At 34.5% G+C, this 17,837-nt stretch overlaps 1 protein-coding gene across 4 annotated transcripts; it reads left to right on the top strand.

Moving 5' to 3' along the window:
- The first annotated feature begins 401 nt into the window (after positions 1–401).
- LOC125219132 (soluble starch synthase 3, chloroplastic/amyloplastic) lies at positions 402–11,695 on the top strand. Of its 4 annotated transcripts, none has more exons than XM_048121025.1 (17): positions 402–637; positions 1,074–1,131; positions 1,216–1,640; positions 1,743–2,628; positions 3,615–3,829; positions 3,999–4,269; positions 4,624–4,799; positions 5,451–5,558; positions 5,933–6,042; positions 6,889–6,994; positions 7,539–7,709; positions 7,850–7,978; positions 9,048–9,230; positions 9,483–9,614; positions 9,686–9,797; positions 10,322–10,445; positions 10,955–11,695. In XM_048121025.1, exons 1-17 carry the CDS (start codon positions 524–526, stop codon positions 11,082–11,084), a joined length of 3,450 nt encoding a protein of 1,149 aa, XP_047976982.1. In that variant the 5' UTR covers positions 402–523; the 3' UTR covers positions 11,085–11,695. The 4 variants fall into 4 exon arrangements, with proteins under 4 accessions (XP_047976982.1, XP_047976990.1, XP_047976974.1 ...); XM_048121033.1 differs by having other exon boundaries at positions 1,074–1,137; positions 1,216–1,553; XM_048121017.1 differs by having other exon boundaries at positions 1,074–1,137.
- The last annotated feature ends 6,142 nt before the right edge of the window (positions 11,696–17,837 follow it).

The following is a 17,837-nucleotide window of genomic DNA, read 5'->3' as shown; positions in this document are numbered from 1 at the left end:
ATTCGATTTTTGCCTGCTAACCTATTTTTTTGGTTCGCTTTAAACTGAAAATATGACATAGCTTCATTTTTTTTATTGTTGTGGGAATGGGCGTGTTAGTATTTGTACATTCATTTGATTTTTTACAAAATAAACAAATATAATTAAATGTTGTGATAAACAAATTTATAGTATATCGCTTAATGTACATCAGAACTCGACTTATGTGACAAAATTCACAATACTATTAATCGTCTTACTAGAATAATAGGCTAACATAAAAATATTCACAGCCACACCTCTCTTAATATTTGTCCAATTTTTTAATTCCACGTGGCAAAATGTGACACCGCGAGCCAATTTCCTGCCAAAAATCACACACATGTTATCACTAAACACTGCCCTCCAAAATCTTCATTTTTTAATTACTCACACAGAAACCTAAAACGAAGCAGAAGGAGAGAGATCCAAGGCCAATGGTGTGTATATGTTGAATCACTAAGCTCGACTACTGAGTAGCAGAGCACATTTATTCACTTCGAAGATGGAGGTGCCATTGCCTCTGCAGAGGTCTCTCAGCTGCGGAATTGCGTCGTCGCAGAGTACACACATCAGGATCAAGCCCTTCCTCGGAATTTCGCCTAATGGAACGGCACAAGTAATTGTTTCCTTGCTATTGCGATCAACTTAATTCCTCACTGACCGTATGCTTGTTACCGATTGCAACGCTCGATTAATCAATTCTCCAGGAACCTGCGCGAGTGCTGTTTGTAAATTCGTCACTGTTGATTTTTCTCTGTGTATATATGCATTTTACTTTTTCTGTGCTGTTTTCTGTTTTTAAAAAAAAAAAATATATGTTGTGTTTTTGTTTCTAGTAGTGGTGATATGCATTACATTTGTCACCTTATCCTCTGGCATGGACATGCTCCAAAGCATCTCGTGATTTGGTTCGAATGCGGTGTTTTGACCATTTTTATATTATATGTATATGAATTACTATATGTTGGATACTTGGATGTAATTGTAATTTGTAAGTAACGTTGCTTGGATATGAAAGTTTTACTTATATGTTAAAGCTTTTGATTACACAGTCTTTTGGGCGGAGAGCTGGTCATATGGCAGCCAAGGTCACATATCAGATTAATGCGAGTGCGGGTTGGTTGTTTAAATAATATGCAACACATTATATTTCTATGTAATGTAACCAGATTTACAATATCTGTACTCATGCAGACTTTTCAAGAAGGCGGCCAAGGAAAAGTTCCACGCCAAGCTCTAAGGATTCTACACCAAGGGGTTTTGGGCCCAGAACACAGGTCCCTACGAGTACACAGAAAAAGGATCGAAAGAACAGTGAAGCAAAGGAAGGTCCGGGTACTTCTTCACAAAAGGAGATTGGGAGCTTGAGTGCTGACACTCCAGATGTGAAGATTAGGTCTGTTGAGGAAGAGACAACCAACATTAGTCTAGTTCCAGAAGTAGATGAGGACGGTGATGGTGAAAGTAATGGTGAACATGATGTTGTTGGTCTAGAGGTTCCATCAGCGCGTGAAGCATTTTCTGTCAGCAAAGTAAGTCAATTCGAAGAGAGTGTCCAAATTCCTGATATTAATAAGCATGTTATTGAATCCAAAGATGAAGGAATATCCAACAGTGAGGTCAGTAGCATTGCAGGTAGATTACAGAATGTTAGTATGCTGCTAGGTATTAAGGATAAAGAACCTTGATTGACTAACAACATCAAGATTAATGATTTACAGGAAAAATTGGCAGCAACTGGAGGTGTTGATGACAGTTATACTTCTATCAGTGAGCTTAAGAGAAAGGAAGATGAATTTCTAAAGCTAAAGTTGGAAAGTGAAGAGAGTCTTCGTAAAGAGACAATAAACAAGCTTGCTGATGCTAATTTCAGAAAAGGAAACAAATTGTTTTATTACCCAGAACTGGTAAAACCTGATCAACATATAGAGATATTTTTCAATAGGAGTTTCTCCACTTTGAAAAATGAACCAGATGTTATGATCATGGGAGCCTTCAATGACTGGAAATGGAAATCATTTGGGATGAATTTGAGCAAAAGCCATCTCAAAGGTGATTGGTGGTCTTGCCAGTTGTATGTTCCCAAGGAAGCATACAAAATTGATTTTGTGTTCTATAATGGGCAAGATGTCTACGAAAACAATGACGAACAAGATTTCTGCATAGTTGTGGAGGGTGGAATGGATGTATTTGACTTCGAAAATTTTTTGCTAGAAGAAAAAATGCGCGAACAGGAGGATTTATTGAGACAAAAAGCTGAAAGGGAAAGACAAGAAGAAGAACAAAGATATATAGAAGCAGAAAACGCGGCAATTCAAGCTGATCGAGCACAAGCCAAAGAGGAAGCTGCAAAGACAAGAGGGATGATGCAAGTGTTGATGAAGAAGGCTCCCATATCAGTTGATGATGTCTGGTACATAGAGCCTAAGCCTTGGGATGTGGAAGGCAGTGGTATGGTCAGGTTATATTACAACAGGAGCTCAGGTCCACTTTCTCATGCTAAAGAGCTATGGATTCATGGAGGGTATAATAATTGGAAAGATGGGCTGTCCATTGTTTCAAAGCTCATCAAATCCGGGAAAGATGGGGACTGGTGGTTTGCTGATGGTATGCAGTTAATTACCTCTAAATATTTGTCTTGTAATGAGCTTGGATTGTATATATAGTGAATCAGAATAATATGTTGTGATCTCAAAAGTTCTTTTGCATAGGATCAAGATTTAAAAACATGTTCATTATTATCCATGGCTGGGGGTTGGTTGAATTAGGGGATGATGTCCTGGTTATAGTGACTACCCTACTTAGATTTTGGCATTTCAGTTCACTTTGGTTCCTGGTATTATCAAAATGGAACCCTTGTTTTCAAGTAAATATGGTTATTGGCTCGGTTTGGCAAGTCCCATTGCAATGAATTGACATTGACATTAAGATGTTAGATGAAGGCTATCTATGTGGACAGCCTGGGATGAAATTCAAATAACATTCTAATGTACAACATCTAGGTTCTTGTCCTGAAAAACTGATATAAATTGCATTTCTATTATATTTCTGTGCATTATCTTTTAGTTTTTTCCATCTGCGAGATACCATGATCTTCTGTTTGGATAAACACTATGACTTGTCAATGAAGAGGTATTGGGAGGAGTTCTCACGACCGTTCTGGGGGTGTGCTTGCATTATCCTTAGATATACTTCCTATTGATGTGGTGAAACTGCATCTTCAAAAATAAACCCAGCCAATTTCTTATCACTTTCTGGTTTGTTTACATTGTGTAGCTAGATAATATAAGTTCTGGGAACAAGGAGATCATTCATGTCATCTGGCATTAGTATTTTCTCTTCTCCTGTTGGAAAACTATTATGCAATTTCTGGTAACTTTACATTCTTATTTAAACATCAAAGTTAGTAGGAAGAAGACTCATGGTAGGCATTTGTGTCAAAGTATCTATACATTTCAGCAGGATTATTTCAATTTACTATAAATTTATAGACGTTTGCTTCAACACCTTTAAAAAGTGTTGTACTTCACAGTCTGCACTTTCTCTTTAAGTTTGCCTATAAACTTTTCCCATCCACCATATGGTGTCTGCAGTTGTTGTACCTGATAGAGCCCTTGTCTTGGATTGGGTTCTTGCTGATGGTCCACCTCATCAAGCAGTTGTTTACGACAACAATAACATGCAAGATTTTCATGCTATTGTCCCTAAATCCATTGCCGAGGAACTATATTGGGCTGAGGAAGAGCAGATACTTTTCCGAAGACTTCAGACTGAAAGGCGATCCAGAGAAGAAGCAATACGAGCTAAGGTTGTTTTGGGAAGCATTATAAGGAATCACCATTGTATTATCTTGTAATGCTTTGTGTTTTCTAGTTTCCTCTTGTACAAAATTGCTCTTTTCTTCTCCAAAGTATAGTAACTTCCTGCTTCTCACTGTTCTCCAATAATTTTTTCCTTATGTTTTCTTCCATGTACAGGCTGAAAAAACTGCACGCCTGAAAGCAGAAACAAAGGAAAAAACTCTGAGAACATATTTGTTGTCTCAGAAGCATATAGTCTACACCGACCCCCTTGATGTCCGGGCTGGAAGCACGGTGAATTTGTTTTATAATCCCGCCAACACAGTTCTGAATGGAAAATCTGAAGTCTGGCTCAGATGTTCATTCAATCGCTGGACGCATCGCATGGGCCCGTTGCCACCTCAAAAAATGATTCCTGCTGAAAATAGTTCACATCTTAAAGCATCTGGTGAGATTGAGCATTATAGCGGGGTTTTCAATTATTTGCATCTGTGTTTACCTGATGACATTGATCTTTCATTAGCACTGTTCAGTTTTGGAATGTTGAATTCAAAAAAAATACTAACCTAACACTTGTCGTAAGTGTATTGGGTCTATGTAGGAACTCATAGCCTCACTGGCACATGCATCATAAAATTAAAATTCTAGTCCTACTTTGAACTTTGAAGGGCATTGTATGGCATTATGTTCAGGGTCACAACAGTAAATCCAGGGAAAAAAGAATGCTGTGTTGGAAGTCCTATGCCAGTTATGTTTGAAGATATCTCATTTTCTCCCTACCCTCTCTTTTCATCTTTGACAGTCAAGGTTCCGTTGGATGCATATATGATAGACTTTGTTTTCTCCGAAAGAGAAGATGGTGGGATTTTTGACAACAAGAATGGTATGGACTATCACATACCTGTACTTGGAGGAGTTGTGAAAGAGCCCCCAATGCACATTGTACATATATCTGTTGAAATGGCACCGATTGCAAAGGTAATTAGTTTTAACAGATCAACCTCCTGTCATTGGCATTGAAAGCGTGCTCTTGAACTATGAAATGATTTTATACTTTGTTTGTTTGTTACATTTTCTTCTTTGCCATCTGTTGTTTACAATGACATATTTATCTTGTGGAACTTGTACCTGTTGATTTCGATCATATTGGACTAGAAGTCCATTAAATTGTCATTCTTAATAACTAAGAAGCTTCAGAACTCTTTGGAATAAAAGAATTATTGAATAAGTGCTTTTACTATGTACTTGATTTGCAAGAAGATATTTTCTCAAACTCAATTTTAGTGCTATCAAGTTGCAGATTTGATGATTTAATGTCAGAAGATATATTTTTCTTACTTAGTATGATTTAACAATATTAGTGGTTATCCTTGTTACTGAAAACTTTGGACCATGAATGTTTGTTTGGTAATGCTATTATTTACAAGATAAGTCAATCCTGTTTAGAGAGAATAGCGAACTGAGGCCTGATACAGGATCTACCTGTTACCACCAACTGCTTTTTTGATTTGCGATTGCCATTTTACTGGACGTGAGATTTCCTTTTCCCATTGAACAAAGGCTATTAATTTTGTCATTGTATGCTATGGTCTTTGAGTTTTCTCGTGTTTGCTTATTCAACTCATACAGGTAGGGGGTCTTGGTGACGTTGTAACAAGTCTTTCACGAGCGGTCCAGGATATGAACCACAATGTGGAAATCATTCTCCCAAAGTATGACTGTCTGAATCTCAGCCATGTAAGTTTCAATACGTTTCTTTTTCTTGCATTTATGTTGTACTATTTTGGACAAAATCTCTTGGCATTTCTCATAATGTATTTGAAGTATAGTTTGAGCTGCTTCACTTGAATTTGCTTTGACGTAATTTCTATGGAACTGAGTATTCTTATAAATTATGTATGCTCGGACGATTGTTAGAATTATTCCCTCGTTGCATATTCCAAACTTATTTACGTTAATGAGAATTGTGATAATCAGACAGCACAGAATCGAAGCTCTGAAAGTTAGGTACCTATGAGCTTCATAGGGTTCTGTGGTTCTGCAGAATTGGTTTTACTTCGGTTAAATAAATTTGAATTTTGTATTGATGAAACCTACATGTAATTCAATAGGTGAAGGATTTGCAGTTCCATAAAAGCTATTATTGGGGTGGCACTGAAATTAAAGTTTGGTTCGGGAAGGTAGAAGGCATTTCTGTTTACTTTTTGGAACCTCAGAATGGGTAATTTCTAGTGCTCCTTTCTACATTGTGGCATAGAACCACCAGTGGATGTTTTCGACTTGCTGAAAACTTTTATTTGGCTGTGAATACTATAGATGTCTTTTTAATTTTTTGACCTTTCATCTAACTGAGATAAAGATTTTGACTAGTGAAGGTTAATACTATTGCAGTTCTCTTTCATTATACTGTATATACTCTCATATTGAGTTCTTTTTAACAGATAGGTTACTTATAACATATCAACTAATTCCTTATGTTAACGGTCTTAAGTCTCTGTCTGAATTACTTGCTATTACTTATACGAACAATTATTATCCTCATCCCCAGGTTTTCAGGTGATAGTGCATATCTATTTGTTTCATAAGTAATGTGCATCTCTTTATAATTTATGTGCCCTAACAGATATTTTCTATTTCTTGCAACTCAAAGTAGATGCTTCAGAAAACTTGAGAGTCTATACTTGAATCTTCTCTGGTGCTTCTGGAATCTAAATTAATTTGAGGTTTTTGTTTTTTATTGATCTTATCTGCCTTCATATAGGTGCCTCAAAGGAAGAATAACATAATAGATTTAAGTATTATGTGATGTATAATGCTCGAATTTAGATTTCAATTTGGTAGAAACAAGAGCACCTCCTAACCTGTATTACTTATATATGCAGTTTACATGTATCCATTTAGGAGCCTATGTCTAATTATATTTCAGTTTCTAGTGTGCCTTAAAGGACTTGGTTTAATTCTGTAACTTTATTTTGCAATATGATTGTCAATTTCTTGATGCACCTTCTCCCCAGAAATCATTGTCTACAATTCTGACAAATTAATCTAATGTGTGCTACAACTCCAGATTATTTTGGGTTGGCTGCATCTATGGACGTGGTAATGATGGGGATAGATTTGGATTCTTTTGCAATGCAGCTCTAGAGTTTCTTCTGCAAAGTGGATCCCATCCAGTAAGCTTACTGCTCAAACTATCAATTTCAGCAGTCTAATTTATCTAATACTGTCACTTTAGGAACCAAGAATCTGATCTTGATGACTATGATGAGACATACTGCAACCTATACTAATAAGAGCTTATGGATTATTTTATTGATGAGAACTTCTTTTCTGAGGCCTTGATTCTCCCTTGATGCTTTTCTTATATTATCTGCAATTTTTAATCTAGCCATATGCATCTAGAACCTCTTACAGTTAGCTAGCTGCTTAATATATGCAATGGATGTGCAAATCGTGGCACAATTTTGTCTTGATATTTTTCATCTCTGACTCTTTGTTTTATGCCATATGTTTCTTGAACTCTATATTCAAACTCTTCTCCTCAATTTTTGTTTAATTCATTGCACCAGCCCTTTTCTCTCTTGTTGAAAAGAACTAATGAAGTTAAATGACAATGCAGAAATTATTTTGTCAAACTTTGATTTCTGTATCTATTGTGGTTGCAGTTGATATTGTTTCTCTTGCAAACTGATAAAAAGGTTTTACCGTTGATACCAGGATATAATTCATTGTCACGATTGGTCTAGTGCCCCAGTTGCATGGTTGTTCAAAGAACAGTACATGCATTATGGCCTCAGTAAAGCTCGCATTGTTTTTACCATACACAACCTTGAATTTGGAGCTGAATTGATTGGGAAAGCCATGGCTTTCGCAGACAAGGCTACAACTGTAAGTTTCTGCGAGTCCTTCAGTGAAGAAACACTTCCACACGAGTCTTAATTAGTTTTTTTTAAGGACTATTACTTAGCAAGTAAAGCAGATTGTTGGGCTTTTTTAATCTTGTATGTGCCTTTTGCATTTTCCTGCAGGTATCACCAACTTATTCCCGGGAAGTTTCTGGGAATCCTGTAATTGCTCCTTATCTCTACAAGTTTCATGGTATCCTAAATGGAATTGACCCAGACATATGGGATCCATATAATGATAAGTTCCTTCCTGTAAGTAAATTACTTCCATCTATACTTAACTGTATAAGGAATAAAGTTGCTTGTTTACCTCTTTGCAAGTTGGGTATGTTTGGATGCATGAATTACATAGCTGCCTTGCTTCAACTGTTGTCATTTTTTCAAGATTAATATGAAAAATGGACTGACTGTTAACATGGAATTTTCTATTGAGAAGCAAAAGCCTGGACTACTGATAAGGGAATTGGGTTGTAGGGGGGGGGGGGATGGAGTTTCATGTAGGCGGTTTGATAAGGTCTTCTGGTTTATGACACCTGTTTTATTCTCTATAAAAATCCTCTAGTTCCAGTTGCAGATGCTGCAGTGTTTAAGGCACAATCACCTTATGGAATACAACAGAAGTCCAATACATATGTACTATATCATGGATACAGTGGGAAAAAGATATAAAGTGCTATCATGTAGATGTATAAGCACTAAAAACCTTTTTTTTATGCTTCCTTTTGTGTGTTTTATAAAGTTTATGTATATAAAGTGCTATCCTGTTGATCCTTTCTGCAAAGCTATTTATCTACTTTGTCTGTTCCATAAACCATACAAATGAGAGCAAAGACTGCCTTGGGGGGGGGGGGATGTTTGATATGCTGCTTCATATGCCTTGAGCACGCCATCACCATTGTGGGATAAGAGGTGCACGCCATAGCGTAAATATAGAGATTTCGGTAGAATGTCTTTGCATTGTATATCTTCGTAGAAAGTATGTCGTCTAAATGGAAGTTGAATTTGAGACCTAAAATCTGGTTGATGATGTGTTTAGATAGAATTATTATTTTTAGATGGTATGCCTTAATAGGAATGTAACTGAGTTAGGTGAGTAAATATGTTAACAATCAGGAAGTATAAATTTATAAACTACTTACACTATTAGTTCTATGATGACCCTTGTTGTGCAAGTGGAGTGCCTGAAGGACACATGTTTTTGCTAATGTCTGTTGGTATACAGATTGGCGTCACTAATGAAGTATAGAAGTCTACATCTAAGTGCAGTTTCATATTAAGCAGATGCTTTCTTTTTCTGATGCAAATGCCATGCATGCCTTAGGTATCTTATACTTCAGAAAATGTTGTCGAAGGCAAACAAGCTGCCAAAGAAGCTTTGCAGGAAAGACTTGGGCTGAAAAAGGCTGATCTGCCCATGGTAGGAATCATTACTCGACTGACTCACCAGAAAGGGATCCACCTCATCAAACATGCAATCTGGCGGACCCTGGAACGCAATGGACAAGTTTGTCTTACCTCTCTCAGTCTCTCTATATTTAATCCTGCAACTGTTACTTAGAATAACTAATATACTTTCCATGTTTCCTAACGCTTTAACATTAGTTTGATGAGGGACATGATAGTCTTTATCGACCAACTGCTATTTAAGTGTGCACCTGCATCTGTGAATGAATGGTTCATTTGAAGAATTATGAATCAACTATCAAGACAATCTTTGTTTGACAATTTTCTATTCCCTGATGAGCATTTTTTATAGGTGGTCCTGCTGGGTTCAGCTCCTGATCCTAGGATTCAGAATGATTTTGTTAATTTGGCAAATCAACTGCATTCTTCACATACGGATCGTGCACGTCTATGTCTGACATATGATGAGCCTCTCTCACACTTGGTACTTTCTCATGGAATTTAGCTGTTTCACCTATGTTCCACCTTAACTTTTGATTCTTACTTATTTTGCAGATATATGCTGGTTCTGATTTTATTCTTGTCCCTTCTATTTTTGAACCTTGTGGACTAACTCAACTCACAGCCATGAGATACGGCTCAGTCCCTGTTGTGCGCAAAACTGGAGGTGATAAAGTGGAATCTGATTGTCCTTTCTTGTACCATAACCATATGAAGTGGAATTTCACTTTCAATGTTTTGCTGATATACTTTTTGTATAGTGTTTCTTTTCGTGATGTGTTAGACCCCCACATGCTGAAGTCAAATATCGAACTCCTCTCGCCTATGTTCATCCCAAGAAACAAAATAAGTTATTAAGAGTAATTTAGGGGTTATTTGGCAATTTTAATCTGTATTTCAGTTAAATGTCTTCCTCAGCCAAAAATTCTCAATAGCCTGTTTTCACTGCCAAGACAAGCAGTTTAACAAGTTCATCGCCTACCTACTTAGTATACTATCCAATTAAAAGCTTAAAGATAGAAATATCTCATAATTAATAAGTCCATAACTTCCATTCTTTCGTGGAAAATAGGGCCGTGTACATTCTTGCAGCAGATTGAAAATATGTTCAACATATTCACGACTAGTTTAGCCTTAACTGAGTTTTTTCATCTGTTTGAGAGCCTCAAATTCTGACTTTTATCTCTGCAGGACTCTATGATACTGTTTATGATGTTGACCATGATGAAGATAGGGCACAAGAACAAGGCCTTCAACCAAATGGATTTAATTTTGATGGAGCAGATGCAGGAGGTGTTGATTATGCTCTGAATAGGTATAATAGCTATAAACTTCGGAGATTTTGCTTTTGTCTTGCCTTCTATGTCCATTTGAATATCTTTCCACACCTCAAACTTTGTCCAAATCTCTCTGCTTAGCAGTTCAGATAGGATTCTATAGCCTATCACCTGCACATTCTTAGCCCATTCATTTTTCTGTTAGAGCATCTCCAACCATTTACACTAAATTCAAACTCGTTTTAGTGGAAATGTCACATCAATAGTGATTTTACTCCAACCATTTACACCAAATTTAACTTAAAAAAGAATATTCTATATCCACTTACTTTTTATAGTCACAAAATCTTATAAAGTTATTTGGTTTTGTTTTGGTGTAAACCCTAAAATTGGTATATCTTGTTCAAAAAACCAAAATGGGATAGGTTTTGCAATACCATTGGAGCTATTTTCCTACTCTATTTTGGGTTTGGGTTTGGGTTTGGGTTTTAGAGTACCATTTGAGATGGTCTTAGTGAGAACGCTCACATAATATTTAATGTTGCAGAGCAATATCTGCGTGGTACGACAAGAGGGAGTGGTTCTATGCATTGTGCAAGTGTGTTATGGAGCAAGATTGGTCCTGGAACCGGCCTGCTCTTGATTACTTGGAGCTCTACAATGCTGCACGCAAGTGAGAAAAGATCAAGACAACGGTCTGTACAGGTTCAGTCGCTAGTTCCATATATGTTTATTATTCTGGAGCAAAATATGACGCAATCGTAAAAACAATACCGTTTCCAATAATTTCACACCTTGTATCCATCATGTTGACAATAATGAAATCCCCTGAAGTTTTCCAAGTGACAATATGGTTCCTCCTATTGGTACAGACTCCAGTTTTTCAGCAATACTGGTAAAGCCCACTTGCCAACCCCACTTGTCTTGCAATTTGTGAGAAATGCAACTATTCTTGAGGTTGGCTTAGCAGCATTAGTCAATGGGGGCCTAAACACCACATAAATTGCTTTGGTATAGGAAGTTATCCAACCTGGAAACAAACTTTGGAGTTGAAAATGATAGTTTAGTGACTAAAAAAGCATATTTAGTGGAACCAAATACCCAGTGTCTATTCCTCACCAAATTTATCTATCTCGTTTTGGTCGATTTGGGGTGATCTGATTGCATGACTTGGACACCACTTTGTATAATATGCTCATCTATGTACCAATCACTGCCAGATTATTGAGGTACTTAAAATCTTTTCACATTTTAGCTGACATTATGGAAGTTGGACGTATATTGTTTAGCTGCATTTGAATTTGTTCATTTTCATTGTTGGACATCTCAATTGAATTTACTAAAGAAGGGATTGAAGTTAAATATTACTATCTCTGAATTAAACTTATAGTTGTAGGAGGTGAGGGTGGACTGATCACCTAAAATGTCATGTCGTAGGTTTGCGTGGTCCAAAATATTTGCAGTTGGGACGAATCTACACTTCCTAGATTAGATTCCACCATTTTTTGGTTTAAACCAAATCAGTCCACTGGAAAATACAATGATGCAATACACCCTCTGACAAAGTAAACTCGTAGCTGCCTGCCTCCACAGCTTGCTCTGATGCTACAAACATTTTATAAAGATTGTTACTCTTTAACGTTGGTATTCTTATTGTGTTTTTTTATTAGCATGACTCATTATCATATATCCGTTTAGGTTTAGCTATAAGATTATTTTAGTTGGAGGGGAGTGACTACATTCACATGAACCAAACATAACATAAATCCAATCATGAGATATAATATTTCAAATTGAACATGTCACCTACTAACATAGGTTTTATCATACACCGCTTCAAATTATATCAAATTAAATTATGTCAAATACACAATCAATCGTGAGACATGCTTAGATGTTAACTTTTGAACAATGACATGTCAGCCACCAAATTAATACTACTATATATTTAAGTAAGCTCTTCCTCAGCCCCAATCTCACATAGAATTAAAATAAAATGTTTAATCTCTAAAGTTACGTGCACAAAAATGAATTGGATGTCTATTGTATTCTACATGGCAAAATAATTGTTGTAGAAAGCAATGTTTGAAAAGCAAACACCACATATTAGACTCCAACACCAATATATCTTCAACATTAAATCATCACCACTATGCTCTCTCTCTCTCTAGTCTGTACATATTCCTTGAGTCCTGACATATATTCAATCAGAAACACATGAATTACCCCACCTATGCCTTCTTTTCTGGCTGAGGAATTATCCCTAATTCCAAAAGATAAGGACTAGCAAGTGCTTGTGAATTTTACTGTTTTTCAGTAGGATGTGGATTGCACTGTCAAATCTCAGCAATAAATCCCAAAACACAGGAACAGTGTTTAGCATTCAATAATTAATTAATTTTAGAGTGAACTACACTAATAGTTCCTGGTCTTGTCTAAAAATATACCAATGGTCCTTAAATATTTTTTACTCCCCCCATCCCATAAAAGTTGAGATAAAATTTTTGGGCACAGAGATTAAGAATTTATATTAAATAAATAGGAGAGATGAAAAAAGTAGAAAGATAAGAGAGAGTAAAGTAAATAATGGAATAAAGTAAGAGTGATTAAATGTTTTGTCTTTTGTTAGAAAAGGAAATGACTCAACTTTGTTGGGACGGACTAAAAAGGAATACGACTCAACTTTTATGGGACGGAGGGAGTATCATTTTTGGTACGATCAGACAAAACTAACCCTAGGTATCATTAGTGTGAATATTTAAAGTTCTGGGGCATTTTGGACCTTTCAATCCTTTTATTTTTTTTCATTTTTTCTTCCATCACTATTTTCTTTTATAAACTCAATTATACTTTCATTTAAATACTATTTGATGCTTTATGATTTCAAAATTTTAAATAAGAAACCATATGTTTTAATTATGCTTTATTTATTTTTAAAATTAAATATTATTTTATATACAAATTAATCTATATATTTGCGAAGAAAATATTATATTTAACAGTAATATTTTTTAAATATAAATATTAAAGTGAATTATAGGAAATTCTTCGCGGAATTTATTTATACTTAAAAATTTTACTAAAATTTTTAAAATTTGAGAAGAAAAAATATTATAGTGAATTATAGTACATTTTTATTTAAAAAATATTACTTAAATATTTAAATGTTACTATACTTAAGTGAAAAATAAATATTTTAATTACGTTACTTTAAAAATACAGTATAGTGAAGAATATTTGTTAAATGTAATAATTGAAATTTACTAAAAAAATATAATAAAATGAACTATATAATAAATATTTTAATTACGTTAGTTAAAATATAGTATAGCGAACTCTTGCAAGTAACATTTTTTTACTAAAAATATAGTAATTTTTTCATTATAAAGCTTAATCTATACATTATTCAAGTAATTATTTAAAAAATATCAGTGAATTAATTTAAAAGAAAGTATTTTTGTTGTAAAAGGTGCTTTTATGTATGTCTAAAATAATTACATGATTGAAAAGGTACCAAAATTGTAATTTCTAGGTACCGAAAATGTCCTCCATGGCATTTAGGAGATTTTTCAAATGCAGAGGGGTATAATAGACCGACAAGTACCAAAAATGTAAGTTTTAGGAACCAAAAATGCTATAAAATTTTTGCAGAGACCATTGGTGTATTTTATGACAAGATCAGGAATTAATTGTGTAGTTCACTCTTAATTTTAAACTATATTACATTAGTATGAGTAGCATAAGTGATGTTGGTTTGATGTTTTAATCCATTAGACACAAGTTCTATGAATGTTGTTAGACTTGCTAAATAACACTCACATAGGATTAGTTTATACTTATCTCTTAGTCTTCTCCTTAACAAATAGTCCCTCCGTCTGATGAATTTTTTAGGATACGAGATTAAAATAATGATATTTAATAAGTTGAAAAATAAGGTAAAAGAGATAAACTGAGAATAAAGTACTCTCGCTATTAGGAGTCTCAGTTTACTTTTCCAATCAATGGTAAGAGCATTCACAATAGAGGGCCGATGGGAGGGCCTTCCCCATCGGTCTCCATAGCCCCACCATTGCGGCGGAAGGGCCTTCCGCTCCCCCCTCTCTCTCCAAATGGGCCGATGTATCGGCCTTGGCCGTCGATGAGGGCTCGTCGATCGGCCCTCCATTGTGGAGCAAGGGCCTATCGACAACCCTCCCAATTTTTTTTTGTTTTTTTTAATATTTTTTTTTATTTCATTTTTTTCTACTATAAATACCATATCCCATTATTTATATTTCTCACACCAATATCTTATCTTCTCTCATTTTATCTCAATACACTTTCTCTCTAGTACATTATTAAATGTCTTCCGGTAGGGATTCCGACGACGAAGTCATAAACCAAGTGGTGCAGCGCGTGCTTGCCGGGACGACACGATGTAGTGAAGAAGCGAACCAATGAAGATTTGCGTATTAACATTTTTGGTTCTAATAAAAAATTAAAATAAAATAGTGATGATATGGAAATGAAATGGAATGGGAGGACTCTATGGGATGGCCCTTCCATTGCAGGGAGATAGGCCCTTTGGCCAAATGTTGATGTGGAATGAGAGGGCCTATGAGAGGGTCCTTCCATTGTGAATGCTCTAAGTAACACTTCATTTTCCTCTAACATTTTCCACTCACGTTATATTATAAAACTAACATATAAAGTGAGTCTCACATTCTATTGCTTTTCTCACTTACTTTCTTTTAAAGTATTTTTTAAAATTCTTGTTGAACTCAAATGAAAATTCTAATAAATAGAGAAGTAATAGAAAAGAAAATGCTCATGTAACTGAAGAAAACAAATGTTATTTTTTGCTAAAACTAAATATTAATTACTTATAATGGGATAATACTCTCGTACTAGTTACTATTATTATGGAAAGTAGTTACAATTTCAAATTAACTAATAATCTCTAAATAATTTAATTTTAAACGCACAAGTCTCGTCACGTAACCTCAAATTTAAATGTGATAATTGTACAAGCACCTATTTCTAGGCAAGTTATGATAAAGCTCTGTTTTACAATCTGGATTTGTCTGCTGCACATTAACATGTGTGGTAATGCAAATCTTGATTCATTAAGTTTGGATAAGCTGCTTGGGTGATGCCCAATCGGTTTGTTCCACCTTGCCCAATCACATCTCTCCGGTGGAAACTTGTGATTTAACTGCTACACGTTTATATATGTTGTGCTACACCCTAATTCATTTAATTTTTAGTCTGACATTTTGCTTTTCATTTTACCAAAAGTAGTAATGAAAGGGCTTTTCAAATCTAGGAGGGGTTTCTTTATTCATAGCATAAATAATCAATTAGGACTTTAGGAGTATGATCTATTAGGGTCCGTTTCATAGCATAGAATAGCCCTAAAAACACACATTTTCTGGTCAAACTCCAGTGCTTGATACCAAATGAAGGTTTTCGCATTGACCCTTGAAAAGGCGCGTGGCCCGCCCAAGCGCATGAAACTATTCCTATGTACATCAGTTAATTTATCGGGGCTTTCTCACCCGATTAGTTTCTTACTTTGAAAGCTGTGTCCAGAAAATAAAAATCTACCACTATTGCCCCTCCATCAATTTACTCATTTGCAAATCATTCTTCAAATTTTTTCACCAAATAGTTTGAAATAGAGGTGGCAGATGTTGTTGGTCGCTGGATAAGGTCCTCGAATGTATTTCTGATTCCTTCTAAAAGACTGCCTGTCGTCGAAGCAGCATACGATGTATTGGGGGGCTGATATCGTTCAAGTTCATTGATTTATGAACCATTAAATTTAGGAGTATTATAGCAATTATTGTCTCCGTGTATCATTAGATGTATTTTTTTTTTCTTCTGTTCACTAATAAATGAATGATCTATTTTATTTTTATTATATTTAATAAATGAATTTTATAAATTACTAATTCACTCTACTCATATTCAAAAGTAAAATTCATATTTTATTAATTTTTTTATCAGTTTTTTTATAAATAAATAAATTCTTAAAATACAAGCTGATTAAAACGAGACATCTAATATCATCGGACGTAGGAAGTATATTAACTTTTAAAAAAAATTCAATTATTACAACTTTAAAATTTTTAAAATTAATTTATGATAAAAAATTCTACTTTATCCTTTACAAGTAAATTGCATCACATAAGTTGAGTCATTTTTATTTTTGACAAACAATAAATCGTTAAATCACTCTTACTTTATTCTCACTCACATTTTACTCTATCTTTTATCTCTCTTACTTCTTCTCTCTCTCTTTTTTTTTTTTATCTAACTTAATTTCTTAATTTCCGAATCCAAATAAATGATCCAACTTAGTTGGGACGGAGAGAGTAGTTAATAATGTGTTTGTATTAACTTATGGCGTACATATGTGAAAAAATAAAACTGAGGTTGACTAGGTGTATTAAACAATGTCGTTTGAGTAAATAAAGGTTTTGTACACATGGTATTATTTGTCTACCAGATCATACATAATTTTTTCCAAATAATATGTAAAATTAAAAGATAACTAAGAAATGTCAAAATTATAATAATCATTTTTATAGACAATTATATTGATTTTTAAAAAATATTACAGTAATATCATGTTACATGTGTAAAACAAAAACAAACATGGCTTTAGGTATATTAAACGATCTCGTTTAAATAGTAGTACTACATTTTTAGTAATTTTTGTCTACTACATTATACATAATTTCCTCCAAATGCTATAAGATTATGAGAAAATTGAGATAATATAAAAATTATGATATACTAGCCCTGTCTCACAATATGAGTTATATTTTGTGGGAGAATGTGTTTTAAGAAATTTAAATAAAGGTAAGTTGAATAAATTAATGGACTATGTCTACGTCTATGACTCTCACTTTATCTATTAGTACTATATAGTTTTAGACTAATAAAATATAGTGGAATATGAGACCTACTTATCTATTTTAGTAAAAATGAAATATTATTCTTATTTTAGTACGAAACCGATGTGCTAAAATATGACTCATATTATGAGAATGGATAGTAATTTAGCATTTCCGAAAATTACATAACTAATAGAAATTGACCAAAATTAGTAATTTTTCTGGCAATTAGCCCTTTAATTTTTATGTTGGCATATTGTAATGCTTCTGGTCCCCTCCCCTACTTCATCAAACTCATTTTTCACTTGGAAAATATAATCCTCATTTTTCTCTAATTATTAATTTTTCACTTGAAAAACCTCCTATATTTTTATCCTATATATATATATATATAGGTAGGGGCATGTTAGGGTGCCATCACCCCTTAAAATAACACCATACCACCATTTCTAGCCAATCATTTGTACACGTGGACGAATAATAAGCTGTCACGTGGCAAAAAAATAAAAAAATTCGGAAAAAGGCGGGCAGAATCTGCTGTTCTTTAAA

The sequence above is a fragment of the Salvia hispanica genome, chromosome 1 (genome assembly GCF_023119035.1).
Source record: "Salvia hispanica cultivar TCC Black 2014 chromosome 1, UniMelb_Shisp_WGS_1.0, whole genome shotgun sequence".
NCBI lineage: Eukaryota > Viridiplantae > Streptophyta > Magnoliopsida > Lamiales > Lamiaceae > Salvia > Salvia hispanica.
Note: the sequence above shows the minus strand (reverse complement) of the source record. Positions and strands in the feature narration are given on the sequence as shown.